This window comes from Chinchilla lanigera, unplaced genomic scaffold (genome assembly GCF_000276665.1).
Source record: "Chinchilla lanigera isolate Chin_1 unplaced genomic scaffold, ChiLan1.0 scaffold00054, whole genome shotgun sequence".
Taxonomy (NCBI): domain Eukaryota; kingdom Metazoa; phylum Chordata; class Mammalia; order Rodentia; family Chinchillidae; genus Chinchilla; species Chinchilla lanigera.
The window spans coordinates 4,226,096-4,247,573 of NW_004955455.1; the positions used below are offsets into that span (position 1 = coordinate 4,226,096).

The 21,478-nt window shown below is 40.9% G+C and overlaps 1 protein-coding gene across 11 annotated transcripts in view; it reads left to right on the plus strand.

The window, feature by feature from the left end:
• LOC102012925 (myotubularin-related protein 3) overlaps positions 1-21,478 on the plus strand; it is a 143,922-nt gene that overhangs the window by 105,382 nt on the left and 17,062 nt on the right. For 10 of the 11 annotated variants that reach the window (XM_005396231.2, XM_005396229.2, XM_005396230.2 and 7 more), the window contains 10 exons: positions 1,635-1,731; positions 4,570-4,683; positions 8,782-8,987; positions 9,551-9,682; positions 10,647-10,758; positions 13,698-13,893; positions 14,727-14,912; positions 17,368-17,538; positions 18,894-19,039; positions 19,724-21,140. In XM_005396231.2, the coding sequence (XP_005396288.1) occupies positions 1,635-1,731; positions 4,570-4,683; positions 8,782-8,987; positions 9,551-9,682; positions 10,647-10,758; positions 13,698-13,893; positions 14,727-14,912; positions 17,368-17,538; positions 18,894-19,039; positions 19,724-21,140 (2,777 nt within the window). The remainder of the gene's footprint in view (positions 1-1,634; positions 1,732-4,569; positions 4,684-8,781; positions 8,988-9,550; positions 9,683-10,646; positions 10,759-13,697; positions 13,894-14,726; positions 14,913-17,367; positions 17,539-18,893; positions 19,040-19,723; positions 21,141-21,478) is intronic. The other variant, XM_005396239.2, reaches the window with a different exon arrangement.

Here is a 21,478-nt window from a genome sequence, read left to right on the forward strand (position 1 = left end):
ATGGTGGTTCTAATCCTTTTTTTGTGTATTGGTTCTGTGTAGTAAATTGCTGCTGGTGGCAGTTGTAGTTTTATCATCATTATTATTTTACCACTGATTATTTTTAAATCAGAAGGTCCTTTTTAGGACATTTTATGTGTTTATTATTCTAAGAGAGTTACTAATGTAAAAGACTTAATAAAAGTACTTTTGCAATATTGTGAAGCTGTATAGGGAGGGAAGGATATCTTCTCTTTCATTAATGAACTTGGAGGTTGCTGTCATTTTGTAGCTTGTAGATTCTGATTTTGAGCAAAAGACTATGCATTTAATATTCTTGATGTTCAGTATTCCTGACAGTTTGTAGACAGATAGCATTTTTTAATTCAGATACGTTTTTCCTATTTGGAATCTTGTTACATGCTTCCATAATTTATTTCCAAAAAGCAGAATCGGCTATTATTTTTCTTGCATCTCCGAACCTCATCTTTTTATACCTTTCCTTCAGGAAACATATCACGTCTAGCTTAAGCTCAGGAAAAGCAGTTGAAATAGGAAGTAGTTTTACAGAATTGTCCATTCAAGTAATTACTGTTTCCTTTTCTATACCTTCTCTCCCAGGGAGAGCAAAGCTTTGTATTTTGATCACCAAAGCACTGTGTTTCGTAACTTTATTTGTTGTGGTTTCTTATAGCCCCCACCAGTATTTATTTTACAGTTTGTAACACGAGATTGTGTCTGTTAGAGGTCTGCTTAATGTTTTTGTTTTTAAAAAATTACTGCCTATGACTGGGTATATTTTTAAGGAAGAAAGTAAGAATTCCACTTACTGACATTTAATTAGGTTCAACCAAATTCATCAGCCAGATGTAGCCAGATTATACCTACTTGGGTAGATGTTCTTACAGATGTTCAAGACTTTACTTAGTTTGAATTTCCTGCTGTTTACAGGTACTGGCAGTTAGGTTTCCATGACCACTTACCTACAGTTTTATATCTAAAAGGCTCCAAAAATCCTAAAAGCTTTTCTTACCCTATTTGGTAGCTTGACATGATCTGTGCTGACAAGTATTTGTTGCTGTATTTATCCCATTTGCCGTGAATTATCTTTGTATTTCATTGAAGAAGTATTAACACTTATTTAGTAGCCCCTGTTGTTTGTGAGCTAATATTATAAGCACCATTTTACCTTTTTAAAGTCCCAAAACCTCTCAGATTCTAAAATCTGACCCAGAAGTTTTCAGACAAATTAATAGATCACGTTACTACTCTTGATGATCTAACTGGTTTTATTTCTTCACATGTATACTGTTGATCTGAATGTAGAAGTAGGAAACTAACCAGTGTAGTGATAAGAAAGAGCATGAATTTGGGGAGCAGAAAAATGTGCAATGATAACCTCTTCCATCTGTCTTTTCCTGTGTAAAAGAAGTTTGGTGATGGTAGGGGTTAGATGAGATAACACAGTTCTTCATGAAAAGTTAATTTTTTTCTTTCCTTTTTTAGTCTTCATCTGCCAGAGCTAAATACATGTTATTATTTATACAGTTGCTGCCTTTTAAAGAACTTTAAATATAATGGAGCAAGATAACCCTGCTTTTTATTTCACCTCTTTTTCAAAGCAGTATTCATTTCTTTTCTGTCTCTGGCCCTAGGAGAGCATGTAACGTCAAGGTTTAAGAATGAAGTGGAGCGGATGGGTTTTGATATGAACAATGCCTGGAGGATTTCCAACATCAATGAGAAATACAAGTGAGTTATATGGGTCCCTATAGACTGTGTTTCATAGCCAGTCCCTTTATAGAAACACCAAATTCTTATGTGGTGGAATATTTGAACCTAGACTTTGTTTTTGAAATAGAGTTTATATATTAGGTCTGAGTGTGTGATCTTCAGAGTACTTCTTGAACCTTCTGTTCCTATTGTTGTTGCTAGAGTAGAAAGTGTTCCTTAGCAGGATCCTGGAGTCTTTCTTTCTACCCACCTCCAGACCTCTGTTCTTCCTGGTACATACATGTCTGGATAATACTGTATTTACCTATAGGCAGGCAGTTTCCATTATTCTCGTGGCTAGTTGGCAGCACATTAGTGTGATAATATCAGTGATCTTTAGGAAGTGGCAAAACACACTTAGGAGCTAGTTTTTATGACTAATTTTGCTACAGACCCTATGAAATAGACATATGTATTTCAGTATGTTCAATATGTTGATCGAAAACTGACTTCATAGTTAGGATCATTTAATCATTAAGTACTGTTGTAACCATTATTAAATATTTAGCATTGGGCTGGGGATATAGCTCAGCAGCACAGTGCCTGCCTGGCAAGGGCAAGGTCCTGAGTTTGATTCCCAGTACGATAGATAGATAGATAGATAGATAGATAGATAGATAGATAGATAGATAGAATCACCTGTTTCCTTAAATCATGTAGGAAATTGGTTGAGGGGGCAGTTAACTACTATGAGTTTGGTGATCCTGGTTTCATAAATCAAAATTGCCCAGGAGATTTAATTTCATATTTCCTTAAATTTCCTTGTAGCACTATTCATTCATTGTCGCATGAGCTGTCTCAGATTACAGCCATTTTCCTAGTCTGTTTATGGCAGGCCATCAGAGGGTTTCATTTTTATTAGAAAAGCTACAGTTTATTACTGTGTGCAGCAACTCTTAACATGGGCGTTAAAAACCTGGGATCTTGAAAGGAGTTAGGATTTGCAGACCTAACTCCTTATACTTAATGGTATATACTTAATGGCAAGGAAAAGGGTAAAGACTGGAGGAGCGAGAGGCTTTTTAGAGTTTGAGGCTGCTACAGGCTTTGGTAAATGCAACCCATGTTTCCCCCACTGGCTATTTAAGAATGAAGTGCTTATCCACAAGTGAGTGGCTGATCCTTGCAGAAGGGCTGACTTCTGGGTAGTGCAGCACCTGTGGGATAGTGAACATATTCAGAAAATTGGAGTAAAAAACTGAATTAAATCAAGCTTGCTTTAAAAAAAAAAATCCCTGATTAATATAGAATGTAAAAATAGCTTCTTATCTTGGAGTTGACTAGTTCCATTTCAGAACTGGTCTTGGGCATTGAAGAGTTCTTCCTATTACAAAGGAAAAATGAAATTCAAATCTACTCTTGAATTGAAAACAAAATGAAATGATTGAGACTCATGCTTGGAGTATTAACCATGATCACTGTGTCCTGGGCTATTTTTAGGAGTTTGTGAGTGGGTGTTAGGAAGTTTATAAAGCTTCTCTCAGTCATAGCCATTTTCCTGGATCAGTGGCTTTTAAATTTCTGATATTTCATTCTTCTGGAAATGGAAAACTGAGAGAATGTTGGTGCAGCATAATCAAAACCCCCAATTCCTAAGCCCCAGTGTATGTGGTTTTGTTGTTTTTGAGACAGTATTTCACTATGTAGTTCAGGCTGGACTTGAACTCACTGTGTAGCCCAAGTTGGCCTCAAACTCCCGGTGAACTTCCTGCCTCAGACTCTCGAGCGCTGGGATTACAGGTGTACACCACACCTGGCTTCAGTATGTTTTTCTACCTGTTTCTGTGTAATGCATAGGATAGGTTAGGGCAGAGGGTAGTGGTGGTGGTAAAGGTGATTGAGTTCGTTTTCAGATTTGGATTACAGGCCCCAATGCCTTCATTATTAAAAAGGAAGATGAAGTTACCCATAAAGAGATTATCCTGTAAATAAAAACCTATCAGAATTACAGGCTCGTGGGTCACCATCTTGACTAGCATGCAGCTAGCATCTTTCCTAATGAAAAGAGAACTTCTTTCTCAAGTATAGTTCTGTATATTTTATAGGAATTATGATTAATAACTTATTCACCTTACTACCTTGGCTCAATAGTACTATGATCATATATGCACATAGTCTAGCATGTGGTATTGCTATTGTATACTCACGGCTGCTCCATTTACCTATAATTAGGACAACCTGTTTGGTTCAGATCAAAGAGTAACTTAATCTTAAGAGGTCTCTGGAAACTTGGAGTTGTGAGTTTTTGTCCTTCTTTACATGTTTCCCTTCCGCATAAGCCTAGAAGAATAGGGGTCTGATAAAGGCAACACAGGTTTTTGCTTCTGTGATTGTTTTGGGTGCTCGTGTAGTTAGAAATGACCTATATATTTGTTGTAATAGTTGCCATGGAGAATAAAGAGAATGCCCCTTACTTCCCTCTTTTTCATTGGCAATTTGCCAGATTCCCAAAGGGCAACATCAAGTAGAACAGTCCAAGATAGTATCACTTGGAGATAAAATAGATACAGAAACCTGAAACACTTTCAGCAACCCATTTTAGTTTTCAGTAGATCCAAATTGAAATAATGCTTCCCATTCCCTTTTTTGTCGGTTTGCAGTGCTGGGGATTAAACCTTGGGCCTCACGTATGCTAGGCAAATGCCCTACCAACTGAGCTACCTCCCCAGCCACCCTCATTGTTCTTTAACAGGCTTTGTGGTAGTATGATCAATATCCCTATGCTGGCTCACTGGGTATCTCCTTCTCTCCTTTTTCTTCCTTCTCCTCTTTATTTTCTTCTTTTCCTCTCCCCCTTTCTCATTTTCCATATATTAGGTTATGTGGTAGCTATCCACAAGAGCTCATAGTGCCTGCATGGATCACTGACAAAGAACTAGAAAGTGTAGCAAGCTTCAGGTCATGGAAGCGCATCCCTGCTGTTGTCTACAGGTAAGTGAGTTTAACCAGCTGGGCTGGTACAACTGCCTATTCACTGCTGCTGCTAACTTGGGTAGAGAGAAGAGGGTTCGGAGAACTTTTCAGGCAAGTCAGTACTTCCTTTAGGAATTCCTAAAGTTGCTCTTCCAGTACACATTGGTATTCACTGTATCAAGAATACTCGTTGATGGTTCAGTTGACACTGATGAGAAACTACTAATAGAAAGGTGATGGTACTTGCTGTTTCAGGATCCTTCTTACGTTCATTCTGTGAGAAGACAGTGTGCTTACTGCATTTCATTTCATATGTTATCAAGGCCTTTGGATTGAGAGGAGTCCTAGAACACGAGTTCTGGGAGAATAGAGTTGAATCATCTATGACTATCTTTGTGGTTGACACTTAGACATGTTGAAAAACTCAGTTTTGAGAGCGAACATTTAGAGAAAAGGTAAGTGCTGAGTAGAAAATTTCAGAGATCTCTGAAGCTTGAATGTCAAGTGAAGCAGGTTTTAGGAGGGATTGCTAGAGTGGTAGCAGAGCACAGATTTTGGAGGCATAAACCTGTTCTGACATTTGTTGGTGTGCCACATGGAGTACATTTCCAAACCGATCCCAGACTGTACCTAAAGAGGAGAATGGGAATGGTAGTTCTTACTTCGCTGGTACGCTGTGACAGCTGAATGAGGGCCTATTAATAAGCAGTGTTTAGAGTTGATTATATTCCTTAGGCTTGCTTGTACCAGTCACTATCTCAGTTCTTAGAGAATCATACTAAATTTTTAGGAAGTCACTATTACCACATGTAAGGTTAACATTCTTCATTTTTCTAGTGTGCAGACTTTTTGGATTCTCCTTGAATTGGCCAAAAACAATGACTTGGTTAGAAATTCTTTGATGCCAGGAGGAATTCCACTGAAAAAAAAATTTTATTTTGTCTTTTTGAGATAGGCTTTCATGATACAGTTCAGGCTGGCCTTGAATTCACTTTGTGGCCCAGGCTGGCTTCAAACTTGGAGCAGTTCTCCTGACTCAACCTCCTGAGTGTTGTGATGACAGGTGTGTACCACCACGCCTGGCCTTTCACTGAAATGTTAAGGTTGTAGGAGGAGATATTTTTCCTTGTGAAGATACTTGCTCTGGCCCAGTGGAACCCATTAAGTTTTCAATTTCAATTTTCATCACTCTTAATTTCAGACACTCCTAGAAAAGTAGGTCATCAAATTTACCTATCACTCAAGTGGTACGGATGATATGGGAATTAGACAGTAGTGAAAGCCAATGGGATTTATGAGTCTTATCAGTGATCAGCCCCAATGGAATAGGAAAGGTGGCCAGCTGGTGTTCTGGCCAACAGCTGTGTTAGATCAGCAGCCGGGTATTCATTGGGCTTGATGGCTTTGAGCATAAGGGTGGGACTGGGGGGAGGGATACTCTCATTTTCAAAGTAAGAGGCTTTTGGCAAATTCTGCTTTTTGACAGAGAAGCCTAAGAGTGCTAGTTGAAGAAACACTTGTTAAAATGCAATACAAATGAGATGCCTTTTTTTTTTCTTTTCTAAAATTTATTTTAGAGGGCATTAGCCTTAGGGTTTTTTCTTCTTGTAGCAATTCTAGAGCATATACATAAATGAAAATTTTTACTCACAATTTTTTCCAGAAAATGAAGGTTCTTGCAGTCCATGTATGTACATAAAACAGGCTTCCTGGAGCTGGTCTCTGATTCAGAACAAGTATCTTGTATTTCTGAGCTCCAGCCTGGGTTGCTGTATTATTTGTGAGTTTTGTAAGTGGTATGTTGAATGTTTGGAACACTCCACCACTTCTCTGCTTTGCCAGTTTAAGCGGCAGGATACCACTGAATCTGACATAAATTTACAGAGTTTAGTTGACTATAGACTCCACTAATGACTCCTGAGGTTGCTAGCAGCAGTTGCTTGACAGTACCATGCTGAACCAGTGCCTGAGTAGGGCTTTCTCCCACTGTGATGAGAGAACATTTAATTGGATTTATAATCGAAAACAGATTTCTCTAACATGGCAAGATGGTGAGAACGGCACCCATCTGTAGTGCAGTTTGCCGCAACCCCCTTTTTCTAATCTTCGCCAGCATGTGGTGATTATTAGAAATTCCTAGTCATATAAGGAGCATGCCTGATTCTAAGGTAGGGATTGTTAAAGCCATTATTTATTTGTAAATTGAAGCATTCATTGTTTTAGTAGGTGACCTTATCTTTTGGGCCAAGATCTTAAGCTTTGTACTTTTCCTGCCTCTCCTGTTAAAGTGATAGAAATAGTGTTTAGTGACTTTAAACTACTGTATAGTGTTTATCATTCATGCAGTCTAATTTAGAGTAGCCCAGTTGAAATCTTAAATATTGTAAAGGCCAGTGGTCTTTACAACCCAAGACCCAGGCTAAAGAGTGCCATCTGCTGTTCTTATTAAACAGTGCTGGTGGAAAGCATTGCAGGGGAAGAAGAGAAAAGGTCCTGCGTGCCTTTGCTGAGAAGGCTTGCAGTGTTTCAGCTCAGTGGTTACCTAGTACCCATTGTTTGCAAGAAGGCATATTAAGAATCAGTGAGGTTTTATTTCCATATTGTCCTCATGCAGCATGTGAGCCCCTTGAGCTTGTTGGCAGTGTATAAAGTACTTTGGGCTACTTGTCTCTCCTAGTGAGGGAGGAGTTAAGAACCACAAGCAAATAGATAGGCCAGTGGGATTTGATTATTGCCAGATTTAATTTATTGCTTGTGAACTTCAGGATTAAAAACAAGTCTTTCTCACATTACTCACTGAAAAAGATATAGATTCAGTAGTATTTTTTATTTAAACTATATGTTTATTTTTTAAAAATTTTAAAGGAAGGTGTAAACATTTTCCTTTGAGATACAGAGTTGAGGAACAGTTACCTGTGTTTTAAAAATAATTTTGTAATGAGTCGATTACTTTGATAATTAAAAAAAAGCCTTATCAAGATATGCCACATAGAATTTACCCCTTTTAAGTATACAGTTCAGTGACTAGTAAATAGTGTTCTAAGTTGTGCAGCCATCACTATAATTAATTTTATTACATTTTTAATCACCTAAAAAAGAAATCATATATCCAGTAGCAGTCCCTCCTCACTGCGTCTTTAATCTTCCTATTCCCAGGTAACCAGTAACTGGTAATCTACTTTCTATCTCGGTAGATCTGGTTATTCTAAATACTTCACATAAATACAGTATCCGGCCTTTCGTGAGTGGTTTATTTAGTGTAACATATTTAGCATTCATCAGTGTTGTGGCATGTGTAGGTACTTTATCCCTTTTTATTTCTAAATAATTTTTCTAACTTTTTAATTACTTATAATAGCCCAATTAGGACACACTTGGGATTTTAATAACATCTTGCAGTAGATTATAAGTATGATTTCTGCTCTTGAAAAAGGATATATCACAGTATGGCTTACTGAGATTGCTGTTTCTTTCCTTCTAAGAGCTCTTTGAGCTGTCTACCTATAATAAGAGTACTTTGTGACTCATGAAATCACAGGAGATTTGTTAAAGCAGTCTGCTGTGAGCCAGGTAAATATTTCAGTCCCAACAGTGGGATCTGTGTGAAAAGAGTCCCCAAGCCAGCCAAGAGTATGCCATTGTGGTGCACCCTCATCAGTCAGTGAGACGACACATTTTTCTCTACTTCAGCATCTTCTATGCCAGGTTATTTAGGTTCTGTGTAAGAAAAGGAAATTAGTCCTCCATTATTGAGTAGTGAAATTAGCGTGGTATTTGTAGATTTTTTTACCTTAATCTCCACACTATTCAGATATTTAAATTATATAAATATTAACTTACTTTCTCTAAGAGTATGCATTTATGATCTTGTTGATAACGTTATAGAGATCTCTGCGATGGTATAATAATTGAGAGAGATGCATATAACATTTGTTCTTACTTTGGGTACATGAGATTATTGCCTCCTTTAATGCTGAGAAAACTTGAAGCTAACTCAGTATTTTGGAGCCAGGCTTTCCATTAAGGTGCTTAAAATCCACCTTTTCGTGTGAGTACAGAATATCTGAATTGGAGCCCCTTGAATGATGCAGTTGTCCTCCCTTGTTCCTCATCCAGACACCAGAACAATGGAGCTGTTATTGCCCGCTGTGGACAGCCAGAGGTCAGCTGGTGGGGCTGGCGAAATGCAGATGATGAGCACTTGGTACAGTCAGTAGCCAAAGCATGTGCTTCTGACTCCCGATCGAGTGGCAGCAAGTTATCAACTAGGAACAGTTCTCGAGATTTTCCCAGTCGAGGAGACCTGTCTGATGTGGAGTTTGGTAAGATGCTCCCTGGATCCATGGCATCAATCTTTATAGCATCTGACGACCTTTTCCTGAAATGGCCTTTTCCTTAGAAAATAAGAAGTTTTATGGAAGAGAGGTGATTTAATGTGTTTGAGGAGTCATGGCTCTTGGCAAAGAGCTAGAAGACCTTTTGTTTCAAACTTTAAGAACCTAGAGTGTTTTTTCTTGACCAGTGTGACAAGAATGGAGTACATATTTGGTGGGGACTTGAATTGTCTGCAGTCCATGGAAGGAAATATCAGACCTGGTAAAAGAATTACAAGCATAGAAATGATATGTAGGACATTGAGCTGTATAGTTCTCCATGTGTGCTACAGGAACTGGTTTTGGAAAACAAATTCTCATCAGTTTTTAATGAGGCAAAAGAGAAAATAGAAGTTCTACGTAGTAATGATCTGGTTGGAGATTTTTACCTGAGTCTGTTTTGTTCTTTTTGGGGGGGTGGGTGGGTACTATAATGACCCTCTGGTTCTAATTTTCACAGTTCTTGGAGAGACAGGCTCATTTAGCTTTTATTCCTCTTCTGATGTCCCTAGATTCTTCTCTGTCTAATGCTTCAGGAGCAGAGGGTTTATCTGTCCAACCACAGAAGCTTTTGATCTTGGATGCACGATCCTATGCGGCAGCTGTAGCAAACCGAGCCAAAGGAGGAGGCTGTGAATGCCCAGGTGAGACTTTTGGTGCTTTATTCTCCAATACTCTGTCCTTGTGAGACCAGCCCCATGCTCAACCTGGACTTAACCCTCAATTTGAAATGAATGACAAGCCATATTCTTTACCCTGTCTTGAGAGAGCCAGAATTCTCAATAGCATGTGTTCTTTTTCAAGCAGAAATAAAGGAAAAGGTACATTGAAGCCAAATCTTCCTTCTTCTGTCTGCCTTTAAGGTGATAAAGCAGATCTTCTTCCATGATACTGCTTCAGTGGCTTAATTTCTCAGCCTTCTGAAGGGTTTTTGTTGTCTTTAACAGTGGATATGCTCATCCCTGACTTCCTAGCAAATTCCTCACAGGGTGTCTCATTAGAAAACGTGGTGTGAAGATCAAAGCAATAAGTGTAGAATTCCAGTAGAGATGCCCCTGTCCTAACCTGTAGTGAGTGCCCCTGTTATTTGAATGCTGGCTTCCTCAAGGCAGGACCCCTCAATGACAGTTGTGTGCTGATGGTGCAGATAGAGACACACAGTACTTATTCAGCTGTGATCTAAGCTAGAAGTCGAAATCAGCTGTACAAGGTGAAATTTGAATGCCTGAAGACATTGTTCTGCCAAATTCTTTTCAAAGCTTTTCTAGAACCACAAGTTAGATGAGGCCCAGGAAGTAAACCTGGAGTGTTATGGAAGTTTACAGGCCTTTCTTTTTAAAAATAACAGCTTTTATTTTGTGTGAGTATCTGCTTTAAAACAGCCCTAACCTTTCTTTTCCAACCCTTTCACAAAGATGGCTAAAATTCAAGGACTGTTTTCCTTTTAGAATATAGCACAGGGATAATAGTCAACCATCACAACATTGCAGTTTCATTAGTCAGCAACTGCAATGGGTTTGCTTTATAGCCAGTTTGCTTCTTTTAAGTTTGGTCGTGTGGGCTTTAAATTCAACATATTTGCATTCTCTTTATTGTTATTTTCTCCAGAGTATTACCCGAACTGTGAAGTTGTGTTTATGGGGATGGCAAACATTCATTCTATTCGGAGGAGTTTTCAATCTCTGCGGTTGCTGTGTACACAAATGCCGGATCCGGGAAAGTAAGAACTTGGCCTTGGCTTTAATTTTGCATTGCTCTTTTTCAAATAATGAGTTTGGAGGTGTCTTTCCTTCTGTTTCCTGGTAACCTTCAGTTATACTTGCAGTTTCTGCAGATCATCTTCCTCAATCAGGAGCTGGGAGAACAATCCAGCCCCCTGAAATGTTTTTAAATGTGCAGCCCAGAACAAATCTCATCACTTTTGAAAATAGAAACCGTTTTCTTGATTTTGTTTTTTTGTTTTTCCTTGAGACCTCTTCATTCTCTGCCACATTGTTTTCAGCCCAAAGAAATTTAATTCTTTGGTTTCTGAAGTCCTGTAGTGACACTTGCCTGCTGTGAACTCTGGGCTGTTTTACTGTGAAGTCACAATTTACCCGTGTTCTGAAAGAGTTAAATTTGTTATTAGGTCAGTTCCTTTTATGTTTGATTCTGACTTCTGAATTAGTCTCTCTTATTTACCAGGAATATTAACATGATTTTTATTGCTTATTGGAAATGAATGGCTGGCATTTGCAGTGAGGAAAGTGAAGTAATACCCCCTGCAAGGGTATTGTTTGAATACAAGATAAATTAGGAGCAGTGCTCTGTAAAACAGATATGGACAGATAAATATTTAAAAACCCCTGTTTTACTATTTTGGAAAATATGAGATAGTGCCAGAGAAGACAGAATTTTCTTTTTTCTGGTGTTTGTGCTGAAGCCTGTAGTTGTTTCCTGTTGGGTTTTGTACAACAGATAATCACAATCATATCAAGTTTTGCTGCATTTCTTTATTGGATTTATTAAATCAAATGGTGCCTGAACCACTTGTACTGACTCTTGGCTGCAAATGATAAAATTCATCACAGTTGCAGTCAGCCTTGAGGGTGAAGCACTGTCCTTTGGGAGACAACCTGACCGAGAAATGAGTTTTCTACTTTCCTTTGAGATTAGCCATTTGCATCTAATATGCAATTCCAGCGCCCAGTGATCAGTACCCTCTGTCTTAAGGTGGAGCATAAAAAGAGCCTGATTTAGGACCCAGGAAACCTGCCAAGAACCTATGTGACCTTGGTCAAGTGGCTTAATTACTGTGGGTCTTGGTCTTTCTGTTTGTAAAATAAAAAGGATCAACACTACATGATTTCTAATATCTTCCATATACTAAAATTTGTTTAAAAGCTACTTTTTCCTTGGTGTGGTGGCACGTGCCTATTATCCCAGCACTTGGGAGGGTAAGGCAGGAGGATCACTGTGAGTTTCAGGCCAGCCTGAACTGCATAGTGAGACCCTGTCTCAATAAATAATTATTATATATAAGGTTTAAAAAATAAAGGCTATTTTTTTTTTTAACTCGGGTGTCAAAAAGTATGTTAATTAGCTCTCACCAGGTCTAAATGAATATCTGGGGGATTTTGTTGAAGAAGAAGGTAATGCTTTGTATTTACAGCAGATCATAATGCATATTGAAACCTACCTTGTGGATAAAAAGAAGCTGTAGCAGAGATGGGATGACTCCAACTGCAGGGACTATAAGTGCTCCATTTCTTGTCTATTTAGGGTTGTAAAGGGCTAGGGAGGTGCTGTGTTGCTGCTCCAATTTGAAGGCAGCATAAAAATGTGCAGTGCAGTCTCCCAGCATCTTTCAGCTGGCAGACTTCACTCTTAGGCGTAGATGACATGAACTGGTATTTCAGTCAAGTTCAAGAGAAACATCCATTGGTTCTCTTGTTAACTATTTCCACATTCTGTTTGGAGGAGGGACTAGGAGATAATTTTTGCTCGTAAGCCTTATCTGTGGGTTTCTTTCAAGACCATGTGAAGAATGAGACTAGAAAATCTTTTATGACAGGTTTCAAATTCATTGAACAGTAGGATTCATTCTTGTGTACTAGGTACTGACTGAGCTGGAGGGTGAAGGGCAAGGTGTCAGGCCTCTTGAGGAGTCACAGTCTGATTGGTATCCCAGACTAATCTGTATAAAATCAGTGATTACATACCATATCCTGTTCTCTGCTTGCCTATCTGGGAAGACACTCTTGCTTAGACTTCCAAAAATTCAGTCATTCCCTCTAGGTTTAGTAGATTTATAGCCTTGTCCAGTAAGCATAGTCTTGGCAAACCTTGAGAAAATTATTAATTCCTTCTTCTAAGAAATCAGTGTTTGAAGGTGCTAACTGCACACTGGACTGAAGTCCTAACTACACATCTGACTGCATCTGGGGGGGAAAAAAAGTCACAACTCATTTTTGGGAAATAGGAGCAAAAAAGAACACAAGAAGCAAAATCGTAACACATTTGAAAAGAAACCAAGTATGTCAGCTTGTGATCACTTCCAAGCAGCAGTTCTTGTTACTTGATGTTCAAAAAGGCCTTTTGAAAGAAAAGTTCTCTAGATCTTTGCCGAATCCAGTCTGGGCTATGGTCCAACATTACTGTTTGCCCATCACTATACTGATTTGCATGAGTCTAATTCATTTTGTTGAAGCCACCAAGTTTTAGTCAGTACATATTTAAGACCTTTGAATATCTTGTTTTATATCTCAGATGTGGCTGTCAGAAGATTACAGATAAGGCTGCTTTTCTTAGGCAATGTATACCTACCTACCATGGACTGAAAAATATTAATCTTCTCCGGGAAATTATCCATTAAGATGTTAGAACCAAAGGTGGTCCTATTGTTTCTTTTATAAAACTTTTTAGTTTTTTAGACAGGGGCTCACTGTGTAGCCCAAGCTGGCCTCAAACTTGCAGCGATCTTCCCGTCTCAGCCTCAGGATGTACTACCATGCCCAGCTTTGACTGCTTTGTCATTGGAGATTTTCTGTTGTTTTGGTAGCATTATATTTGGAGAGAAAAATTTTGGAGAACTGTTTTTTAATTTGACAGCTATTGAGCATAATACAATAAATCATAAAAAAAAACCTCTAGGATTTCCTTATCCATTTGTTTTTATAGTTGGCTTTCCGCTCTTGAGAGTACGAAATGGCTCCATCATCTGTCCGTGCTTCTGAAATCAGCACTTCTGGTGGTGCACGCTGTGAACCGTGATCAGCGCCCAGTCTTGGTGCATTGCTCTGATGGCTGGGACCGCACCCCACAGATTGTGGCGTTGGCTAAGCTCTTGCTGGACCCTTACTACCGAACCATAGAGGTGAGTGCAGCTAAAGAATGGGAGCTGGTACTTCAGGATGAGTGGGAGAGACTGCTCTGAGGGTTTTATGGTCAGTTTGGGGCATGATGATTGGATCTAAACAAGATAAAATTGCTTTGTTCCTAATCATTCTTCCTTCACCTTGAGCTACATGGTAGTGGTGCTCACCTCAGTTCTTGTAACCCTTTTAAAATGGTACAGATTGTAGGTCACGGCATTAAAAATAGACATTTTCCCTTGTAGCCTATCCATTTGGAAAACTTCTGGCTACCTCAGGAAAATGGGACTTCGATAAAATGATTTTGGCATTCTTAAGGGCAGTGGTGTAGATGCTACCAGAGTGTTCTGTGGAGAAGCAGCCCTACTCTGCAGTAACCACCTGTTGGGTTAACAGTTTAAAGATATGAGAAAAAACCATAACACACTTAAAATACATATGAGCATTTGTAAAATCTGGGGTGGGAAGGATTTTACAAACATGAGTTTGTAAATGTAATACCAAAGGTAAAAATTACAAAATAAAAGAGAGGGGGAAATATCTGTAGCTTTTATATAGTGAATGAAAGAGGCAAAAAATATAAAAACACACTCAAGAAAGACTTAGATGGATGCACAGTTAGTACCCTTCCATGAATACAGAATAGAGGTCAGAGAATTGTGGAATTTCACTAAGTGTGTATCTCATCAGGGAGAGAACTTTCAGCTGTGGGTGTGGGTAGAAGCACTTACTGGGAAGCTAGTAAAGGGGGTTGCTGTAGGTGACAACAGGCTCAGGACTGTTACAGTTTTGGATAGTGCAGCACAAATGGTCTCTCCTGGGTGCTTCCCTACAGGGTTTCCAGGTCCTTGTGGAGATGGAGTGGCTGGATTTTGGTCATAAGTTTGCTGACCGGTGTGGTCATGGGGAGAACTCGGACGATCTAAATGAGCGTTGCCCAGTGTTTCTGCAGTGGCTTGACTGCGTTCATCAGCTTCAGAGGCAATTTCCTTGCTCTTTTGAGTTCAATGAAGCATTCCTTGTGAGTTTGAGCCTGTGAATTCTACATTTTGGGAACCATCTAGTTTTGAGAGGATGTCAATACAAATGTTTGTGGGCTAATTTTCACATGAAACTGTGCAGCCTTTTTAGAATTTATTAGAGGAGTGATGGTTTTCTCCCATTTTTATCTAAAGCAATGATAGTAAGTAGGCATTTGTTCAGTGAATCCAGGTGTATTAGGTTTGCCTTGTACAGATCTTGAGTTGTTTTAAACTTACCTTTTAAAAGGGGTGATAGAAACATTAAACAGTACTTAGAAATAAAGCAATCAAAATGTCCCAAACTCCCTCCCAATCCATTTACCAAACTTCCTACATGTCACCCACATTGTCTGCCCTGTCTCCTTTGGGATAGAAAATGTCCTGTCCTTGTCCTTTCTTATCTGCTCTGCTTCCTAGAGCCAGCATTTCTTCTCTCTGCCATCTGCACCAACATGTTTCCCTGCAAGGTCACAGTGATTAGCATATAAACATGGCATAGTGTCCCACATTGTCTCAAAACCCTTTCTATGTACTGCATTGTCTCTAGCTGTCATCCCATTTCTCCGATTTACTTTATAACAGAGCTCCTTGTGCCTTTTACACTTGATATTTCAAATTCTTCTCCTCTTATTCTCTCTTAAACCCACTTAAGTCAAGCATTCACCATGCCATTTTACCAAAGCTGCTCTTGTTAAAGTGACCAGAGAATTTCATGTTGCTCATCCAGCAACCAGTGCAGTTTTCATCTCTACTCCATCTTATCGTTTGACAGTTGAACTCCTTTTTCGAAATGTTTTCTTCAGTTGATTCTAGAGTTTCATCATTCTTAGTTCTGTGGCTAATCCTTCATCTCCTTTGCTGATTCTTCTTGGTTTCCTTAGTTCTGAATATTGGAACGCCCCAGGATTCAGCTTCCAGGCAGCTTCTCCATCAAACCCCCTCTCTAAAGATCTCACCCACAAACTCTTTCTAAAGATCTCATCCAATCTAGTGCTTTAATTGCCATTCTGAAGAATCTGATGTGTATACATTTTTAGCTTAGACCTGTCCACTCCAGCTTCACATTATCCGACTGTGAATACATGATATCTCAACTTGGTTGTGTTTATCTAGCTAATTCTGTCTTTCTCTGTCTGTCCGTCTATCTGTCTGCCTGTTATGCTGGGATTGGACCCAGGACCTAGTGCATGGCAGGCAAGTCCTCAACCACTGAGCTTCACATTTTGCTCTCTTCTTGGATGTCTTAGTGGCATTTCAACCTAAATGAAACTTAATTCTTGATTCCTACATTTCCTCACCCTAGGAAGCTGATACTCAAAGGAGTCTTCCATTTCACAATATGGCAACACCAGCTTCCCATTCATTTAGGTCAAAACCTTTATGTTATCTTCATCTCTTTGATTCTCTATATTCAGTCTATAGATTCTGTAGCTCTGCTTTCAAACTATAGCTAAAACTTAATTACTACCTTTACTGATGTTCCACAAGTCCACACTACCATTATCTCCTGCCCTAATTCTAGAGCGTCAGCTTAACACAGAGAGATCTTTGAAAAACATGAAATGGACCACATCATTCTCCTTCTTGGAAACATCTAGTGACTACTTTTCACGTAGAATAAAAACCAAAGTCCTTAAAATGGCCTATAGGGCTATTTCCTTGTCCTTTTTTTCTTCTCTGTTTCCTAGGAGTATGCTTTTAGGTCTGATTCAAATTGTACACTACTGATCTGCTTGCTCCCTCTTGTGCAGTCTTTTTAGTGACACTGGCCTCTTTGCTGTTCCTCAGAGATCATAAACATACACTCATCTCAAAGCCATTGTGCTTGCATTTGCCTCTGCCTAGAATATTTCTCCTCAGATACCCACGTGACCTCCTCTTTCACTTCCATCTGGTCTCAATCAGCAAGGCCTTCTCACTGCCCAGAACTTGCCCTGTCCCTCTTACCCAGCCTTATTTTCCATAGCACTTATCACTTCTCCCTCACAGCTAGAGCAAGCTCTATCAGGGCAGAAAAGCTTGCAGATTATTGCTGCATATCCAGGACCTGTAGTCCCACCTGGGGCATGTGAAATGCTCAATAATGATTTGTTGAAAGAATAAATAGTTTTATAAGTGTGCTTTTAGCTCAGACTTGAGCTGTACAGTGGCCTACTGTTGTATCAGGTTTATATATTCTATGACTAGTGAGGATAGCTGTTACTTCAGAAGCTCAGACTGCTTAACAGGGAAGCTGAGAAGAATGGGGTACACCAGTCTATCTTTGGCTGATGCGTGCTGGTGGTTGAGATGAGACCATGGAGAAGGCTATTGCATGGCCTCTTTTGCTCCCCAATCCTGGCAGAGTGAGCTGAAATTCTCGGGGATGTTAGGGTAAAGTGGCTTGGCTGGGCTGGCTTCTTACCAGAGAATGTGTGTCCTGCTACATGGTTTTGCCTCATTGGACTCCCCTAGGTGAAACTGGTGCAGCATACCTATTCCTGCCTCTTTGGAACATTCCTGTGCAACAACGCCAAGGAGAGAGGAGAAAAGCATACTCAGGAACGGACCTGTTCTGTTTGGTCACTCCTTCGGGCAGGCAACAAGGCTTTCAAAAACTTACTGTATTCCTCTCAGTCAGAAGCCGTATGTATCTTTCAGCCTTGCTTCTACTCAGCAGAATAAATTTGGGGTGGGACATGGGAATCTGTTTGAGTTCCTGTTCTTGTGAAGGCTATCTCTCTGTCTTGGGTGGGGTGGTTCCATTTTTTTCCCCCCTGTCGTTCTAAGAAAGGCCTGTTTCCTGTGATGTTCTGACCTGCTCCTGACCACTCTGTGCTCACAGTGGTTTGGTGTAATGCACATCTCTGCTTTGCCATCCTAGACACAAATCTTTTCTGTCATCTCCTCCAGAGTTTAATGTATTCCTAGCATGTGCTAACTGGTGGAAGAGGCACTTACGTTGTTTCCTGGATGCTTCTGATAGTTCAGAGGAGGAATGGGCCCCACGCTCCCAGCACTCTCCCCACATACTAGGTGATGTTACTCACTTTAGCTTCTCTCTCAGCACAAAACTGGGCCTGATGTTGGCATCAGTGTCTTGATTTTTCTGCTCACATGGAGAGCTGGCAGGCCCTTTAAGAGTTTGTTCTCCAAAGGAATACCTTCTGTTAAGCAGAGAAAAAGAGACACATGCATCTATGTGTTAGTGTTCTCTTTGTCAGAAAGCATCTTAAACCTATAAGAAGTCAAAAGCAGGCTAATCAAGTTAATTGCTTTGCTGAGTTATTAATATGTTTCTCATTACTTGAAAGAAAAGATTTAAGCTGACTGTCTCTCTCCCTCCTTCACTATGCCTGCTAGGGAAGTAATAATACAGGAAGAAAATTCCTCCCCTTTTTTCATGTGATTAATTTAAATGATTCTATAAAACAGACCTGACAGTTTCTGTGAAGCGAAGTTTTATACCAGGGGAGCAGACAATCACATCTAATGGAATGACTCACTTTCTTATGTAGTAAAAGCAACAAATCAAGATGGTGAAAGTCAGTCATTCAGTAAAGGTGACCTGAAAAATAATTGAGAAGTGGGTCTTCTAAAAAATGCTCCTAGGTTTTCATGGCCACATGTTGCTAAATGAAATGTCTAGTCCTGTGTTGGAGTCAGGAGATACACCTATATAGCCTACTGATGCTATCTCCCAGTGTATGTGTTTCAGCCCTTTAGAGTGTTCCAGGGTACTTGTTTGTGATCTTTCCACACACCCCCAGTGGTACTGGGGATTGAATCCAAGAGTGCTCTTAACACTGAGCTGTATCTCCAGCTCTTTTTATTTTTTACTTCAAGAAGGGATCTTAGTAAGTTGCTCAGAATGTGGAATTTTCCTGTCTCATCCTCCTGATTAGCTGGAGTTATAGGCATGTGCCATGTGCAGCTTTCTAGAAATTTCTAAAAGACTAATTGTGACATATTTAAACCTGTGTTCTTCCTCCTTCCCTTAGGTGCTGTACCCAGTGTGCCATGTGCGTAATCTGATGCTGTGGAGTGCAGTGTACCTGCCCTGTCCATCCCCATCTACTCCCGTGGACGACAGTTGTGCACCATATCCAGCCCCAGGCACTAGCCCTGATGATCCTCCCCTGAGCCGGTGAGACTAGGGGTGATGCTGCAGACCTCATCTCATGTATGGCTATAGTCCTGTTTGGGGACATGCCCAAGAATGGTCAGAAATCAGGATATTGCCTGGGTCTGCAATATCTTTCTTAGCTCTTTCAAGTTTTCTCAGGGAAGATAGTAAGAGCCTTGTTTATAGAAATGGATAGGACCCTGTTGCTATGTTCTGCTATATGCACTGAGCAGTTTTTCAGTGATGGAATACATCCACTGGGCTCTTTGTGACCCCCTGGTTTGTGTTTCACCCGCTTCTCTCTCTGCTCCTGTCACCTTGCTCTGATTTGTCTTCTGAGGCTTGAAAGACAAATGCTGGAAGGTGTTAGAAATTTTGGCCTTGCCACTTGTGAATTAGCTTATAAATTCAGAGTTGATAAATTTTTAAAGAACTGTAATATGAAAAAATCAGTGCTCCTCTGCCAAGCATTATGAACACCTTTTTAAAAAGAGCAGTTGCTGTTAGCATATTTGTATTGATGGGGTGTAGGGTGAGGGCAGTGCAGATAGGGGAGTTTTTCCATCTAGCCTACTGAGCCACCCTTCAGAGATGCCATGGTTTCTTGTACACTTTAATAGCTCGTTAAAACTTACTGTCTTCTGCTTCCCTCTGAATTGCCCCAAAGATTCTCATTTTCCTTAAATTCCTTCCCCCTTTTTTTAGGCTACCAAAGACTAGGTCATTTGACAATCTGACTACAGCCTGCGACAGCACAGTGCCTCTAGCCAGCCGGCGCAGCAGCGACCCCAGCCTGAACGAGAAGTGGCAGGAGCACCGGCGTTCACTGGAGCTGAGCAGCCTAGCCGGACCTGGGGAGGAGCTTCCTGCTGCTGCTGACAGCCTGGGGAAGCCTGGCAGGGTTCCAGGGGGTGCCGAGCTGTCTGTGGCAGCTGGAGTGGCAGAAGGGCAGATGGAGAATATTTTGCAAGAGGCCACCAAAGAGGAGTGTGGAGTGGAGGAGCCTGCCCATAGAGGGAGTATCAAGATGCCAGAGGTCAAAGAGGAGGTACCTTTAGTGAAGGAGAGCAGGATGACAGTGGCTGAGGGCTCAACCATTGTATTTTACCAAGAACCAGAGCCGGATGATGCTATTTTGAGGAGCCACCCAGATACCACCCTGTCTTTATTCTCACAAGATGTTCCTGAGAAGCAGGATGGGCACAGTGTTCTCAGTTCACTGCGGGCTTCCCCCAAGGAAGAGGATATCCAGGAGGTCTCTGTGGAGCAGCCTCAAATAGGGGCTATCACAGAGGATAGAGAGGGGACAATTCCTCACATCCCGGTAGATGTTACAGTTGGCTATGGTACCTCATTGTCTAGTTCTCTACTACCTTCCCAAGTCCCCTTTGAGACCAGAGGACCAAACATGGACAATCCCATGAACATGTTAATAGAAGATAAGGTGAAGTCAGAAAGTGAATCTCGAGTCCATCATAGACCTTGCCCTGTAATCAGTGGCAGGTTCAGTGGCAAGGACATGCTTCCCCCAGTGCTAGAGCCTAGGCCTGTGGAGAGGAGCGTAACTGAGAGGCCCCAGGGAGTGCCTGTGGTACAGAGGACTTCCCCCGGCAGCGCTGTCAGCCCAACACCAGCCCCTTGTGCCTTGGCTTTAGCTGAATGTAAAGAGGGGCTTGTGTGCAACGGTGCCCCAGAGACTGAAAACAAGGCCTCAGAGCAGCCCCCAGTGCTTGGCATTCTTCAGAAGTACCCCACGCCCAATGGGCACTGTGCCAATGGGGAGGCTGGGAGGAACAAAGACTCACTGAGCCGCCAGCTCTCTGCCACAAGCTGTAGCTCTGCCCACTTACACTCGAGGAACTTGCACCCCAAGTGGCTGCACAACCACTCGGGGAGACCATCTGCAACTAGCAGCCCCGACCAGCCTTCTCGCAGCCACCTGGACGATGATGGCATGCCAGTGTACACGGACACAATCCAGCAGCGCCTGCGTCAGATTGAGTCAGGCCACCAGCAGGAAGTGGAGACCTTGAAGAAACAAGTCCAGGAGCTGAAAAGTCGCCTGGAGAGCCAGTACCTGACCAGCTCCCTGCGCTTCAATGGGGACTTTGGAGATGAAGTGGTGAGTAGGTCATGGTTCCTCCGCAGCTGTTCAAGGAGACAGGGCCCACTGAGGCTGGGTGCCCTTTGGACTCAGTATATGGTGACGGATACAGAGTTCTAAAAGGATTGGACAGGTCCAAAGTAGCCCTGTTGACAGGAGCTGGAGTTCGTCTTCAGCCCCCTGAGTGGCAGTCTGCCTCTTTTCACCTTTCCATATTTCCTCTGTCTGTTGAGATACTTAACAATTGTAGTGCTTGTCCTGCCTTAGTAACTAGTAAACTGTTACCCTTCCCAGACATGGGTTGTATTTTTTGCAAGTTTAGTTATTTTTTAAGTGAATATTTAAATATTCATTTA